General features: G+C 41.8%; 1 protein-coding gene across 6 annotated transcripts in view; it reads right to left on the bottom strand.

The window, feature by feature from the left end:
* Positions 1 to 16,000, bottom strand: part of PCDH11X (protocadherin 11 X-linked) — a 401,505-nt gene that overhangs the window by 194,546 nt on the left and 190,959 nt on the right. Inside the window, exon 7 of one of the 6 annotated variants that reach the window (XM_085060711.1) lies at positions 3,892 to 5,849. The exons of 4 other annotated variants lie outside the window; for them this stretch is intronic. In XM_085060711.1, coding sequence (XP_084916837.1) covers positions 5,790 to 5,849 — 60 coding nt within the window. In that variant the 3' untranslated portion in view covers positions 3,892 to 5,789. Of the gene's footprint in view, positions 1 to 3,891; positions 5,850 to 10,635; positions 10,840 to 16,000 lie in introns of those variants that run through there. One more of the 6 variants, XM_085060712.1, reaches the window with a different exon arrangement.

The following is a 16,000-nucleotide window of genomic DNA, read 5'->3' as shown; positions in this document are numbered from 1 at the left end:
GGCCTCTCCAAGAGCTGAATCCTGCAACATGGAACCACCTGTAAAATCATACACAATTCGTGGCTTAGAAGGTGTAATGAGGAAACCTTTAAAATGCTCTGTTTGTTTTTAGAAGATTCCTTACAATCTTCTATTCAAAACCAAAGACTTTTGAAGACATTTACCACAACAACAGATTTTTATGTTTCTGACAAGTTTCACTTTTCCTGAAAAGAGTTTAAATAAATCTCTGGAATATGTATACAACACCCTGAAATCCCATTTATTCCATCTTCCTTCTGATGTCAAATTATTATTCCAGTTGCCTTAGTTACATCATTTCAGCATCTCAAACATGGATATCTCTGCCTCATCTCCACAGACAGACTTTAGAAAATTCATTATTTCTCTGTGCATGGAGTCTTTACCTTCAGAATGTTGCTCACATTGATTTCTGTACTTCAGGCAGATCAGAGAGCCAGTGAGCACAAAGAATTGCTCTGGAAGATTTACCCAAACACTGCTCCTACCAGCTGGAGGCCTGGAACAGCAGCTCCAGGTTCATTTTGCTGTTTCCAGCATAGCTGGACAGAGTGGCTGCTAAGGGTGTCACAGAGCTGCTCTTTGGTCACACAAAATCAGGCACAGCACTCTCGTCTCATTTACCACTTAACCACACATCTGCTCAGACCTGCTCCGTCAGCCCGGGCACAGGGAGGGAATTGCAACCAGATGTTTTTCCATGCACTAGTTAATAAACACACTGTGCCCTTAATTTGGGCACCCTTTGCTCCAGATGTGGCACCAGCCAACAACTGCAGCCCCAAATCTCCACAGACACCCAACCAGCCAACCATCCAGCCTGCAGCACACTCCCTCGGCCGGGGGAAGTTTATTAAAAGCTTCCAACGTTTATAAATCTCCAGGGAAGCATGACTTGAACACACAGCATTTAGAGGTAAATTGTTGGTGGAACAGAGAGGCTCTTCCTGCAGCCCCCTGGGACTGCAGGCTGCTCAGCCCAGCTCCTTCATCCTCCCCACGCTAATTGTGATGCATCTGGAAATGATTAGATCTATTGTTAGAACAGGGCCTGTCAGCAGCTGGGACACGGTGATTAATAGAAATTTCTCTTTAATTCCTGAAGATGGAGAAGCCTAAAGTCACAGTTGAGCCCTGGACCCCAATTATTAGGTGATTAATGAAATTATAATTGCCACCCTTTCGCTCGCATTCATCACTAGGTTTACTATTAATCATTAGAGGTAAAGCACAAGAAAAAGGAAGTATTTTACAAGCACTGTGCTGCAGACACATGGGAGAGTTGTATTTGGGTCAGGAAAATATTCTCTCCACCAAGCTGGAGCAAATGTGTGTCATTACCAACAACTTACCAGTGCTGGGGGTTCAAGTGAAGGTCAAGCTTGCTAATAGGAGTCATTTTCTGCCTGATAACAGCAGCACCACCTGATCCAGCACTGCAGACACACTTCCACACCAGTTGGCCATCAAGAGGGAAGAAACAGTTTTTAGCATCCCTGTCAGTAAACAGAACAATCAGCCCTAATGACAGGATTACCTTCTGGGTTATATGAACATTTATTTTAAAATCATGGGATGTAGAGATCCTATAACTATATTTTGTCTGTCTGTGGGCATGGACAGTCCTGGACCCTGGACCTATCCTTGGACATCCTGTGCCCACACCACACTGTCAGCAGGTCACGTTTTCCACGCCTGATTATTTCTCAAAGACAACTCAAAGTGGCCAACACCATTCTAGCTTCACAGGAATTAAGTTAATAATTCTTTTGTCTGTAAAATATACAGCTGAAAAAGAAAAAAAAAACCAAAAAAAAGCCCACCTAAGAGTTGAGTTAGAGCTGCTTTAGCCCCGTAGCATTAATGTCAGGAAAGGTCAGAACCAAGATTTTTTTTTTCTTTTTCCCTTCTCAACTGATCAGATTCTATGAAAGAATAATTAGTTTTTCACAGATCAAAAAAAAAAGCTATGCAAGGGAAGGAAATTAAATGCAAGTGAAGAAAAAGGCTGAGGCTCTTTTGTCTCCTTTGGCATGAGCAGCTCTTGTAAAATTTAAGGCTCAACAGGCATCACCTCCCAGGAGAGAGGGCAAGAGGAAGGAGGAATATTTCCTTTTGGGACACAGAGCTGTGTCCTCAGACAGACACTGGGCAGAGGAAGGGACAATTCTGCATTGTCCCCAACCCTGCAGCCTCTGCTCTTCAACACCTCAACCCATCTGTGTTCTTGCAGCTACACGGTGTAAACTAAATGACTATTTACTTTGCACTGATCTGTATCAGGTGAAAAATCACCGTAATTTGGATCTCATTTGTTTATGTAATAAACGATTTGTTTACACCGAACTTGATGCTTTCCTTCAGCTCCTTGAAATTTCATTAAATCACAAAACACTTGTGAGACCAAGCCTGGGAAAGGCAGAAACAGCAAATCTGCACAGAGCCCTGCCTGTATTAACAACCAAAGCATGCAACCTCTCCACCGTGTTTACCGGCAGAAAGGAGTGATTTCTGTGATCAGCCACTCTTGAATACGTCTGAAACTCTGATTGCAGGTGCTTTTTTTAGTGCTGATTTAAGCAAACATTCCTCATCTGACATCCTGCGAGTTTTAAGCAGGAGGTGGGTGGGGAGAGCAATGCTGGGCAAGCTTCACAATGCTAAATTCCAGTCTCCAGGGGAAAATAAAAGACCTCACTAATCTTCGGTGTAATTTATCTGAGCATATGCCAAAGTGCACTAAATTGTGTAAGGGAGGATAATAAATATCTACAGTGCGTGACAGAGAGGGAATAGAGAGCTGTGGAGTTGTATTGCATTGTTCAATCAGGAGGTTGGGTCACTTAATGCTGGAGCTCAAGGCTGAGCATCAATCTTGGCAGGGCTGTGACATCCCAGAGCCTGGACAGCAGGCAGCCCACGGCTCCTCAGATGGGTGGGCATGAAGAAAAATGGGCAGAAATAAGCAGTATATTGCCTATAAAACAGTAAATATTATTGTATTTATAAATATTATTATTCTCATCATGAAATTGGATGTTAACAGCTTATTAGGAACCAGAGATCACAGGCATGTCTGTAAATTGGGTTAACGATCTGGCAGAGAACCATGGCTGTTCCAGATTTCTCTTACTACAAATTACAACAGAATTGCCTTACTGTCATTTCTTAATCTAAGAACTAGATACTGGATACTAGGAAACTTCTGACTTCCTACACCTGGAATATTGCTAAAAACAGAGGAGGATTTGTTGCTTTGTTTCGGTTTTTTTTCATTTTAAATTCCATGAGAGAATAAAATCCTCTGTTCTTCTTTCCCCCCAGTTCTTGTGTAATATTAATTTCACAATAAAGTAGTACAGCCTCACCTAAATGCTAGGAAAGATTTTTGAAGTCATACTAAGATTCTGATAATTCAGTGGAGAGATTACTTTCATTGTGCTACTATTTCATCAATGCAATATCTCAGTCAATCTCTTTCTAGGAAAGCTCACAAATTGTCATACTTTACTGTTCCTGTTTAATGTGTTGATGAATATCTTACACAGGAATCTCTCAGAGTGGGGCAAATATTTCAACCAAACTTTTCCAGTCACACACAGCATTCCTCATTTCTCTTACATACACATGGCAATTTCACTCATTTGGTATTGTGAGGGAAATCACACATATAATCACTAAAATACAGTTTACTCATCAGAATGAGAAAATTGCTTTGCAGAGATTAATCCCATATGTAAAAAATTGATTCCCTCCCATCCTCCTCTCTGGATTCCTCAGCAAACTGAGAGTTGCCTGAACCATTGGAGGGCTCAACACCTGAAATGTGAAATTACCTCTTGGATCTTTTACTGGTGGCTGCTGGTTCACAGTTCAAATGTTCCACAGTGTGGTAGGTGCAGGTGGTAACTAGGTGGTTACAAAAAATTAACTTGAAAATGAGAAAATTTGTTACATACCACAGAAAGATGAACTTTGAAAGAAGCCCAAATTCAATAACTTCTTGAATAGATTAACTGTAGCTTTCTAAATAATACAGCACATATTAGAAAGGGTCACATTTTACTGCCTTTAACAGCCCCAGGAGGGAAACTACAGTGGTTGCCTTTGATCTATTGGCCTATATTAAACAGTGATGTGCTGGAGCATTGGGAAATGTCCTAATTTATTCCTGGAAAATACGTATGCATATTGTCAGATGGAACATTCTTTATGCTGCTGTAGTGTATTATATGAGAATGATTTAAAAACGTGAAAGGAAGCAGAGAAGTGTGTCATCCATCCAAAATTGAACAGGCAGGCTGGCTAAATGGCCGAGAAGCAATTTTGATTGAAACTCTTTGCATCCAGATATTCACTTAATTTTGTCCTGCAAAATGCTCCTTTCTAAGCTCAGAAGCCAAGTGAAAACGGGGTGCAGAATGACAGTCAATTCCAGATCACAGATATTATAAGGGAAAATAAGATTGCCCAATGCTTAGGAAGGTCTGTGCAGCTCCAGACAAAGGACAGAACAAGAGCTGTCACTCCTGAATCCACACTCAGCCCTGCAGCTGCTTGCTTTGGGGTGTGAAAATGCAATAAAACCAATATGTGACACAACCATGCTGAGCCTTGCTGAGGTCTGAACACACCTGCAGGAACTTTAGGTGTGTTCATAAAATCTTGCAGATCATAAAATTCCTGAATTTTAGAGAGCTACACCTGTACCAGAACTATTCCACCTGCACCAGGAGCTCCATGAACATCCCAGCACATTCAGGAGTTTTGTTAACACGTGCCAGTTGAAAAGATGAAAACAAGAAACCTGCCTAAGACAGGCAAAGAAATACAGCTCTGCTCCCAAACACTAGATCTGTCAGCCTTTTTCACTTTTTTTTTTTCCCCTCAGAGCAGAAATAGCATATCGAGGAAAAAAATAATTTTTTTCTTAGCATTTTCTAAAATTGAATTTTCCCCCATCTTCCTCATACACTCACACTGCACCACAGCCTGGCAATACTTTCTGTAAGGGGCAAACATTGTACATCCATTCCTAACCAGAAAAATTTAATAATATTCCATCAATGGAGGCATTTTAAATTTATACTGTCAATTTTTTTTTTTTTTTGAAGAAAGAAATGCGAACAGTGGTTGCTAGCCAGAGCATCTTGGACATGAATAGCAGCCTCACTGCCTCCTCCTGCACAACAAGCTCCCCCTTGGTACCAGCAGAAATTCTAATCAGAGTTCCCTCCCAACACAGATATTGTAGGTGTGCTGTGCTAGTCACTGCTGTTATTATAAACGACATTTCAGGAATTGAAAAAAATTGTAGCTTGTCAGTTGAGCCCTGTAATCGTTTTCCATTCAGTGCAGGATTTAGCAGGGCTGCTGGTAAAAGGATAAAAAATAGATTCACTTCTCGCTAATCTCCGCAAGACACAAGTGGTCTAAATGAACAATTACCTGAGACATTGAGGGAGATTTCTAATAACACTGAGTTAGAATGGAAGTTAGTGTATTCTGATGGGAATTTAATAACCCCAATCAGCACAGTCTGAGGGGGCTGTGGGCAGCAGGGCATGGCAGGGGAGCAGAGTGATCCCTGACTCTCCAAACACTCCCAAAATGTGCCCAGGGAGCCCCTGGTGTCACCTGAACAGGTCACAATGTCACGCTCACATATCCACCCCAGATAAAGAACAGCCACAGGATGAATCTGCCCCAGAAGCAAAAGCTGTTTAATGTCCTGTGTGACCCAAGAGGAGTTGCTGCGCCTGGTGGTGTTATTGCAGTCCTAAATGGAAAGTCATTTTAATATAATCCCTTTTGATAACTTCAAATTGCTCCCCAAAATGGAATAAATGAGAAAGATGGGTTAAACTTTCAGACGTTTAACTATGTGTTTATACATATAATCACATGCTGTTTGCTGTCTGTGCATGGGAAGAGAACTTATGTTTGTAATCTCAAGTACAAGTTACATTAGAAATCTTTAAAAAAATGTTATAGCCTTTCTAGATGATAGCCTATATTAGAAATAAACATTCAGGAATAATTCATAGTACAAGCAGATAACAATGAGATAAGCAGTGAAAAAAGATAAGGAACATGATTAATATTACAGCTGCTGTAGTGGCCTACTGGGGAGGAGAAAAAAATGTAATCACTGTTAACCACAGACTTGAAACATCATCTTCACAACAAAACACAGAAACCTAAACCTCTGCTCCCAGCAATATTAATAATTGTCAAATACTGTAATTCTCTGGGCAGGATCTCAGCCATTCAAGTCAAGCAGAGCATCCCTTCTCTCCAAACTGCTCCAGCCCCAGCCTGCTGTCAGAGAGAGTTGGAATCACAGTGCCACTAAGTCAGAAAATCAGAGTTCTCTTCCTTCCTTCCCACGAAGCACTTCATCCTCGGGTAAGCATTGCAGAAAGTATAAAGCTCTGTAGGAAGAATGGCTGGGTAATAAAAGTGTAATTGCAATGGCTATACTGCTGCCTCATTTCATTACTCACTCTGGCCTCTGCTTGTTAAATTTTAAGATCTCTTGGGAAACCAGTGCATAATATAACAACACTCCAGAGTGTCAAAACAACCCCTGCTATGATTTATCTCATGCATGACATCAAGGATCTATTTTAAAGTAAAGATTTTACCAGTAAAACAAGCCCTTAAACTTTTCCAGTCCTCTGAACTTAAAGAACGGAGACTAAAAATTCTAGGCGAATTTAAGGAATTTCTGGAGTTCCAGTTGTCTTTGCCTTCCTGAAACTTTTTGAGTCACTCTTTTGCATCTCCAAAGTTCCTGTAAGAAGAAAATCTAATCTGGGTTTCTTGAACAGCAATTAGTATAAGAAAACAAAATTTCATCAAGGAGACAACTAACAGAACGAAAAAAAACCCCAAACAAACACACACAAAATCCAATTACAAGCTTAGAATTTTTTTGTTTTAAAGTAATTTTAAAGTTCCATTCAACCCACAGGGACTGCAAATGCTTGTGGGTGACACAGCCCAGCATCTCAGAAGGATATCTGAATACCCAGCACATCTCTCCTCCTGGGCCATCCTCAGCAGGACTCTCTTCCCACCTCAAAGCTGCCTTTTGAACTTCAGCTTTACTAACAAGATCATGAATAAATGGGCTCTCACAGGTAACACAGGCAAAAGGTATTTCTGCACCTCCTTGCTAACTTCACCAGCAACTGCAGTTAAATTGGGAAACCCTTACAACCACAACTACCCTTTGAAAAATTCCTTCTGCCTCATGCTCCACTGCAGCAGGCAAGGTCACCACCGAGTGTTTTGTGCCATTTGTTTCCAACAAAAACTACCCCATGCACTAAAGCAGTGCCATTTCTCCATCTGGCCTTAATTTCCCCATAAAATCTGCCACAGCCATGAGATGTTACCTATAGGAAACATGCCATAAAATTAATTTTGTCTGGGCTTAATTAGCAGTTTCACATTTAGCTCCTTCCACTGCCCAGAGAAGCCTTGACTTCTCTGCAGCCATGCCTAGGAGTCAGTAATAGGCTATATAACACACAATATAACTTTTTGCTCTCTGTTCCAGTAGCTCTCTATGAAAGATTGATCGTTTCCAGCCTGCTTTTATTTGGAGGCAATTTCCTCTTTTTGTTAGGAAACTGTGGCTAACTCTGAGGTAAACACCCTGCCAGAAGAACTTGCAGAAGAATACTGAAGTAATGATTTAAGCAGTACTTTTTACACCCCCCTGCCCTCACCTTGTCAAAGCTGACCCAAAGATCAGACCAGCTCAGAAGGGACCCAGAGCAGTTTCCCTGCAGGATCCCAGAGCTGCTGTTTGGCTCAGCACAATGCAAAGGGTACTGCATGTGCCATCATCCCCCAGCCCTGCATCTCAGAGGGAAAACAGCAGAGCACACAAATCACAAGGGAGATGGAATCACCTTTTTTAAAAACTCACCAACAAGTCAGGGTTAGATGCATCAGTTTTTAGTTCCTTGTTTTTTTTTATTTCCTGGTAGATGCAGTGAGTGAAGCATTAAGTGGTGACTACTGCTCATCACTTAGCACCCCTTGGTTCATCCTAACTCTGGCATAAGAAATGCATTTCCTCAGCACTGATAAGGGGACAGCAGGCCGTCACAGCCAAATTTGGTCACCAGCTCCTTCTCATTCATCCACAAAACGCTGCTCATTAGTCCTCAGCCCTTGGGAAGTGGCAGAACCACCAAATAACAGCCAGATCAATGCACAAGGAAAGAGGCAATAGAAGCCCTGTGTCTCCACACCCTGTGCATTCTCCCTGCTTTCTATACAAATTTTAACAATTTAACAATTTAAACCTTACAGTCTAAAACATATTGGGGAAGCAGAGATCAATGGAAGCTTTGTTATTTTAGGAAAACAACTCCTAGGAGTCTGAAACATTGTCTCCTCAGGACTTCGGTTTGCATTTTCATGCAATTGTGTGGCAAATTCTTTGGCTGTAGAAGGAAAAGAAAACAAATGGAGAAGCTGTGTGGCCTTTCTGTGCACTGCTCCCTACAGAATGAAATTAATCAGTTACCTGGCATCCACCTTGCGTTAACATCATTGCTCATTATTTAGCCAAAAACTCGGATTTTTCTTACAGAACCTCAACCCTTTCTGAACTGCAGCTCTGTCAGGGGCATCGACTGTAATGATCAAGATCTCAAGGTCAGAAATATAAAGCGCTGAGTAAACCAGTAATTTCACACTGTGCAACAGTCTCTGAGAATACTGGCCCCTGACATCTCATGCCATGGAGAAAAAACAACAAACTTTCATCTTTGATTTAAGGAGTCTAAGTTTACTCAAAGGTGCTTTGCTATCCCCCAAAGTTTTAGAGCAGCATAACCAGCCTTTACCTCTTGTCAGCATTTAATAGCCTACACCCCAATGATTGATTTGGTGCAATTGGCTTTTTTCTTTCCTCTCCAACTCATGTATTTAGCTTTTAGGTGCAGCAGGTTGACAAGGCATCTATCATGGCTAAAAAGACTAATTCAGAAGCATTTCTTTCCTGCAGCCCTGTTTGTTTGGTCTTCTGCTATATTCGTTGTTTTCTGTGTTCCCTGTCCCATCACAGGTTTAACCTTTTCTGCTACAATATCACAAAAAAGCTGTTCTGTACTTCCTCTTCATTCTGCAGCTCTCTCCTCCCCATCCTGACTGCAATCCTTCCCTTCCAAGCAAGTTTGGTTTATTTGGAGAACAAAGATCACTGAGTAAGGACCTTTATAAATGTTTTCATAGTTATTAAAACACATATAAAATATACCTGGCTCACCTCATTTAAAAAAATCATCTCTCAAGACACTACAAGAGTGGAACAGGAATTTTCCTGTCCAGAAAGTTGGAAAGTTTAACAGCCACCTATTTAAGCCATGCTGTCCAATAAATCTGATCTCTGAGTGATATGCACTATGTTAAATGTACAGTGTCAGACACATTCCTGAGTTTCTAAACCAAAGGGATATCACTGGGAAATAGTTAATGTCAGCAACATCTGTTAAGGTCTTTCAGCAAAGCACAGCTCTAGGTAAAACTCATCCCTGAAGACCTCAAGTCTGCCTGCAAGGGGGATGAGGTAATTCAGCAAAATACACAGCAGGAGTTACCTGCAATCCCTTAAACTAATATAGATGTCTCAGGGCCTAGGGAAGCTAAGGAATAACTTACAGAAGAAAAAAAAAAAAAAAAAAAGAAGAAATAATTCTGGGGTGTATTCGGAGCTTCATGTCTCTCAGATTGTGGAGACATGGAATAGGGAGTTAGAGGCTGCACAGGAACAGCACAGGAGAGCCAGGAGGAGGGAAATCCAACAGCAATCTTAATTCTGCAGGAAAACCACACTAGACAATGTTTTAAAGATGTTTCTTAACAGTTAAGCCCCACCTCCTCTCTAGGAAGGTAATTAAGCACTGTCTTTCATCCCACTGCAGTTTGGGGAGGGTAGGAGTGATGCACAAATTACTCAAAAAGCAGCTGAGTTCAATCATGCCTGTTTGCAAAAACTAAAATCTGCTAGAGTAAAGCATCACTAATGGATTTGCAGCCAACGGAATATATATCACTCGCGAGTAAACTAATATTTATGGAACATGTGAAGAACAAGTATTTTACATAAAAGAAAAAACTCCTTCAATTACTGCCCATCTTGCAGCTCCCATGGGTATTCCCCAGCTCCTTCTATCAGCTCTCTCTAGGTGGTTCTATCATGGGCCTTTATTCCTTATAAATATTATTTTATCTTCTAACTGAGAGCCAAAAATCCTTTTTTTCCCCTCAATCAGGATGAGTGCTCTAAAAAACTTGATAGAGAAGTCGCCTGCACGGAGCGCTGGGCACGGCTGGCTTATTTCACAATGGCCAGCGAGAGAGATTCATCCCTTCGAAGGGGAAAACAGCATTTTTCCATTAAGTGAACTCTTGTATAATACAGCAGCATATCTCTGCTTCTTGGAGTCCACACAACACTTGCTATCCGTGTTTCCAACCGAGTTGTTTACTTTCTCTCAAATCCTCAGCTTGGCAGAGCTTGTGAACAGCCTGCCACGCTGCTGAGCACAGCGCCACAAATATGAAAGAAAGAAGCAATTCTGAAGGAAGCACATCTGAAAGGAGGGAGATAAAATAGCGATGGCACGATTATTTTTATTTTATCAAGTTGCTGTAAAACTGCCAAGCCCAGGAGCCGAGGGTTTTAGCTGTGCTCTGAAAAAAAAAGGAAGCAAACTCGTCTTTCTCTCACTGCTGCTCATCACAAAAAATAAAAAATGTTCAGATGTTTCCAAGTCACAACACTTGTAAATTCTGAAATAGAAAGAATGAAACAGATCATAAGGCATCCTTGCTTTTACTTAAATAGACAAAGATCCGTGAGTTAGGCACACATGTGAAAGCAGCTAAAGAAAAAGCAATCAGGATTCCAAAGAGCCAAGAGCCTTGTTCTCCCTGAGATCTGCCTCGTCCCACCACCTCCCAGGCAGGCTGCTCAGCAGGGAAAGAAAAGCAGATAGAAAACTGAAGAATTCACTGTGGAGAGCAAGCATTTTGTGGATCTTGGACTTGATGAGCACAGAGATCTTTTCCAACCTAACTGATTCTGTGAAAAGATCCTTAATGTTCAAAAATAAAAGCTGGGAAGGAGAAAATTTTAACATGCAATGAGAAAGGATCACTGTAAAAATCAGGCCTTCCTATGGAGAAAAAACTATACAAGTTCAGAGCGTAAAAAAAAAAGTATGAATGAAATAGTACCAGATAGACAACTCAATACTAAAAATGTCCCCACATTGCAAATACTTTGGTAATTAGCGATCAATTAATTTAGTAATAGTACTTCAGATTAGGATGGCATTGCTCCAAAAGCCTTTAACTGAAAAAAAAGAAAAAAAAAAACCACCTAGGACTAATGTTGTCTATGGCAATAACTGACTGTGGCCATCCTGGCAGAGGAATTTTCTACAAGTGGTGGCAACTTGAGTATTTAATGTGAATCTTTGCTGAAGAGTGAAGAATAGAATTTTAGAATAAAATCCTGAGGGAGAACAGCAGCACAAGGAGAGGACATGACAAATAAAACAAAGTGCAATTTCTGCCTCGGTTCATAGTTTATGCCATCTGTATTGCAGATGAATAGTGAAATCCATGGCACTACAAAGCACTGTGAGAATTTACGGATTTAAAAACAAAGCAGTAGAATATGCATCTTTTCAGGGATGATGAATTCTACTACAAACACCAACCAGTGACAGTGTTTGCAACATTAATTCTTCCCTGAATCTGAGAAACTTCTAGTATCTGTTAGAGTCAGAAAAACAGCACAATGCACACCAGTTAATTGTGGTGTTTGGGAAAGCATAAAGACATTTCAAAACTAAGCCAAAATATAAAGTTTTGGTGATCATTTTTCAAACTACAGATGTTGCTCTGAAGCACCAACGTCTAATCTACTGTCTGCAGCCTGACATCCTTTTCCAATGGCATTTTCCCTAATTTAGTTTAATCAACAACTCAGTTAGAACCAGTTTCTAAATCCCAGCAAAACCCAGTTTGTATTCATGACAGCATGGAAGATTGTTGTTGAGGCCTTCCAAAAGAAGAAGTTCATCCACAGAAAGAATAACATACACCAAAAAACTACCTTCCATCTTCAAGGCACATTTAGCTTCCAGAAAAAAAATCTTTTCTGAGAAAAGACAAATACTATATCATGAAAATCTATTTTTAAGCATATTTTGAGTTAGCCCATACATTCTGCTGTTCATCTGTGTCCTTCAGCTCCAAGCAGGCAGAACACAGGCTGGATACACCACTTCAGTGGCAATTGAGTCCAGGCCAGCATCTCTTTGAGACTCCCTGTGATTTGTGTCCAACTGTGACACAAACTTGTGCAGTTGGACAGTGATAGTGACAGAGCTCAGTCAGAGGGACAGAAATGGCTTGAGCTCCTGTGGCCCATAAATCCTAACTGCATCTGCTTTGCAAAACTAAAATGGGACAACACAAAGGAAAAAGGGGATCTGAAGGAAGAAGTTTGTTAAAATAATTCTGAGAGAGCACTCTAGTGTAGGGACAGACACTTGGGTGGAGCTCAGGGACACAGGCTTTGTGCCCAGGTTGGACTCTGACATTCCCAGCTCAGCATCACAATCTGCAATCCAAAGCTGTTAGAACAGGCAAACACTCCACAGCACCTTTCCTTTTTCACCACAGCTCTATTTTGAAATCCCTTTTAGGTAAGGAAACCAATCACATCTTGGCTTTGCTGCCCGCTGAGCTCATGGGGAATGGCCTGAGGAGTGAGAAATGTCCATTCTGAAGGGCAGAGCTGCCCTGGGCTCACAGGGCTCAGCAGAGCTCCCCGAGGGGCACAGCAGCCCCTGCACCTCCCAGGGCTCCTGTCTCCTTGCAGGGATGACACTCTGCAAATGCTGACTCTGATCATCTCCCCTCGTTAGTTATTGCATTCCTTCTCAAAGGCAGATGGAGAGGACAGTGGTGTTAATCTCATTTGGGCTCTGAATGAGAGCACAATACCCATTACCTTGTAGGCACTGGGGCACCGAGTGGGAGCATTATCTGCTTTATGGGCAACAACCTTCAGCCAAAAAATTAATCAGACCATAAAATATCCTTCAAGAAAAACAACTGATTTTGCAGATGAGGAGCTGCCTGAGAGGGTGAGTGACCTGGCAGCCCAGAGCCACCATCTCCACTGCAGACACTAAACAATAATCATATAACTTAATGGACTGGTGAAATCCCACATTTCAGCTAACTAAATTCAGTCAGAATCTGTTTTCAACGCTGAAGATGTATGAGAGAGAGTTTGGGTGCCCACTGGGGGCCCTGATGGCATTTGTGAAGGATTTGTCCCCCAGCACTTCATCCTTTGTGACCAATAGCAAAATATTCAGTGCTATGGAATCACTCTGCAGGTGCAGAGCTCACACAAAGCACTTAGTGCTTATTTCTGTCATTGCTTGGGACGAAACTTTATGGCTACATTTGCTGTCCAGAAAGAGAAATTTGTGTAGCTAATTCATCAGGAATTAAGGCATCATGTTCTTACTAAACACTGTAAAAGTTTATACTAAAAAGGAGCCAACTAAAGACATCACCAGCAAAAAAAAAAAAAAAAAGTGACAAGTTTCCTAAAAACAGTGTGGGAAAGAAATCCTCAGGAGATCAACTGAGAGCTGAAAGGCCAAAACTTCCAAAAGCTTTCCCCCAAACACTCTGCAGGCAAAGGTCCACACTGCAGCCAATACCATTTTTAAGATTTAAAACCCAACATCAGAGAGATTTTATGATGTTCATGTTTTCCAAAGGCTTTTCAGGCTTCTCCCCTCACTTCCAGAGGCATAAATCCCGACACTGGTGGAGCAGTGAAGAGGATGGATTTGTTCCCAAGCACAGCTCCTGCCTCCATTGCTGCTGACTGCCAGTGCCAGCCCAGTGGACACTGGAAAATGGACACCTCCATGAATCACAGCTCGTTTATGCTTCCCATTTGAAGATTTATGCATGTTGAGCACAGCTCAGAGCGAGTAAGTTACAGTCCAATGCAACTTAATGATTTTGCCACTCGGAGCTTTCTCCTAAATAACGTGGATGGCTCTGCTGCCTCGCCAAAAGGGGGTGAGGGCAGGAGAAATACTGTGGGGAGGAAAGCCATTCCGAGCATCCCCATGGGTAGCTGAGCACCTCAGAGATCTCATCTGCATTTTGGGAAGGCAGTGATTTACTCAGACCCTGGCAGGGCTGTGCACATCTCCCGGGATGAAGGAGTAGCTGTCAGCCTGGCCTTTTTAAACAATGCCATTGGATATTTCACTGCTGAGTGCCCATCTCCTCAGTCAGGAAATGGAGAATAAATGTCCTGCCTGCTCTGGGCAGCACAGCTCCCTTCCTGCAGCCCCTGCCAGGAGCTTTAGGGGTTACCTGTTTCCCTGCACACCTGGCTGAGTGTCCAGGTGATGCTGGACAGCTGAGCTCCCTGCTCCTCCTACCAACCCCTTCCTCTCTGCACTGCTGCTCGACTCTGTAACAGCAACACTGACATGTCAGAAGCAAGAGGAAAGAAAAGATTTAACAGCGTGAGCCAAAGGAATTAGGCAGACAACATCACCGTCATGGTGGACAAAAATGGCAAAGCTGTTCTACAAGGCAAATGACTTAGACACAATTTAAATATTTCAAGGTAGTGAGGAGCTGCAGCCTTTCCTACAGGCTAATTTTCCATTCATCAGGCTGGACGTTTGGGCTGTGAGAGCACACAGAGCAGGCTGACAGGGCTGAGCACCGAGAGCCTGTGGCTGGAGACACAACCCCAGAGCTGGGCTGAGCACACCAGGAACTGTCTGCTGAGCCCTGCTGGTGTTAATTAACTCAGCAGAGAACTCTCTATTGCCTCCAATTGAGAGGTTTTTTATCACGGAATCACGAGCCGCTCTGCAAAACAGACAGATAAACTTAAATGAAATGGGAATTCTTTTCTGCTTTTGTAATGGTCTCCCCTGCTGGAATCAATAGCAAATTCAGTGCTCACCACTCAGAGCCTGCTTCTTTTTGTCCTTATTTTCTCTGAGTGACTTTCCAGCTACATCAGCGACTAACCTCCAGTGCCCATGCACTAAGGGAAAACCAGATCTTCAAAAAATATTTTATATATACGTAAAGAGTGTCTGAAATCCTGCAAGATTAACACAAATAGAGTTTTTCCTGTTGGCCAGGTTATCTCAGCAACCCTGCTCTGCGGCAGAGTAAGTCTTTATTTAATTAGAATTAAGATTTTATTTGCAAACATCTTGTAATTACTTCTTTTATTTTCCAGCTGAATACTCCCAGTGGCCTACTCCAGGCTGATATACTGGTTTATATGTGGCATTCTGTTCCATATTAACGGGAACTGGAAGCAGGGAAAACTATCAATAGGCAAGAAATTGTTAATGTCCCTTTCCACTCCAGAAAGTGCCTTTGCACTGAGTTACCTCCCAGAACTGCACCCTGATTTTTTGATACATTAATTGTTCAGGAGGTCAGGAACACCTTACAGATTATAACCTGTAACACAACTAACACAAAAAAGGTTGATATCTGTGAGCAGCCAGGTTTGTACCTCTTGGCAGTCAGGCACTGCATTAGCTGCTGCTGCAAAGATTAAGTATTTGTTATGGTATCCACTGTAATTATTTTCAAAGTGCAATAATTACTGTGGGTTTTTTTTCTCTCTTAGCATTTTATTTAAAAACTTATTTTGTTCCTGCAGAGACTCAAGACCAAAACAACTGTCTGCTTCCATTTGGCTTCAAGCTTGTGAGGCTTCCATTTGAAGAGATAAAGTATCAGGTTTTAAGGCTGGAGGGTTCAAAACCAGTTCAGATATTTATGCAGGCAATTCTAATTGCATTCAGAATCCCCACACCTTCTACTCTGATCTGGTCTTTTATTACTGTTTCTTTTAAAT

This window comes from Lichenostomus cassidix, chromosome 4A, assembly GCF_008360975.1.
Source record: "Lichenostomus cassidix isolate B80296 chromosome 4A, HeHo_3.0, whole genome shotgun sequence".
In the NCBI taxonomy this organism is placed as follows: Eukaryota; Metazoa; Chordata; class Aves; order Passeriformes; family Meliphagidae; genus Lichenostomus; species Lichenostomus cassidix.
This window is presented reverse-complemented; position numbering and strand designations above follow the sequence as displayed.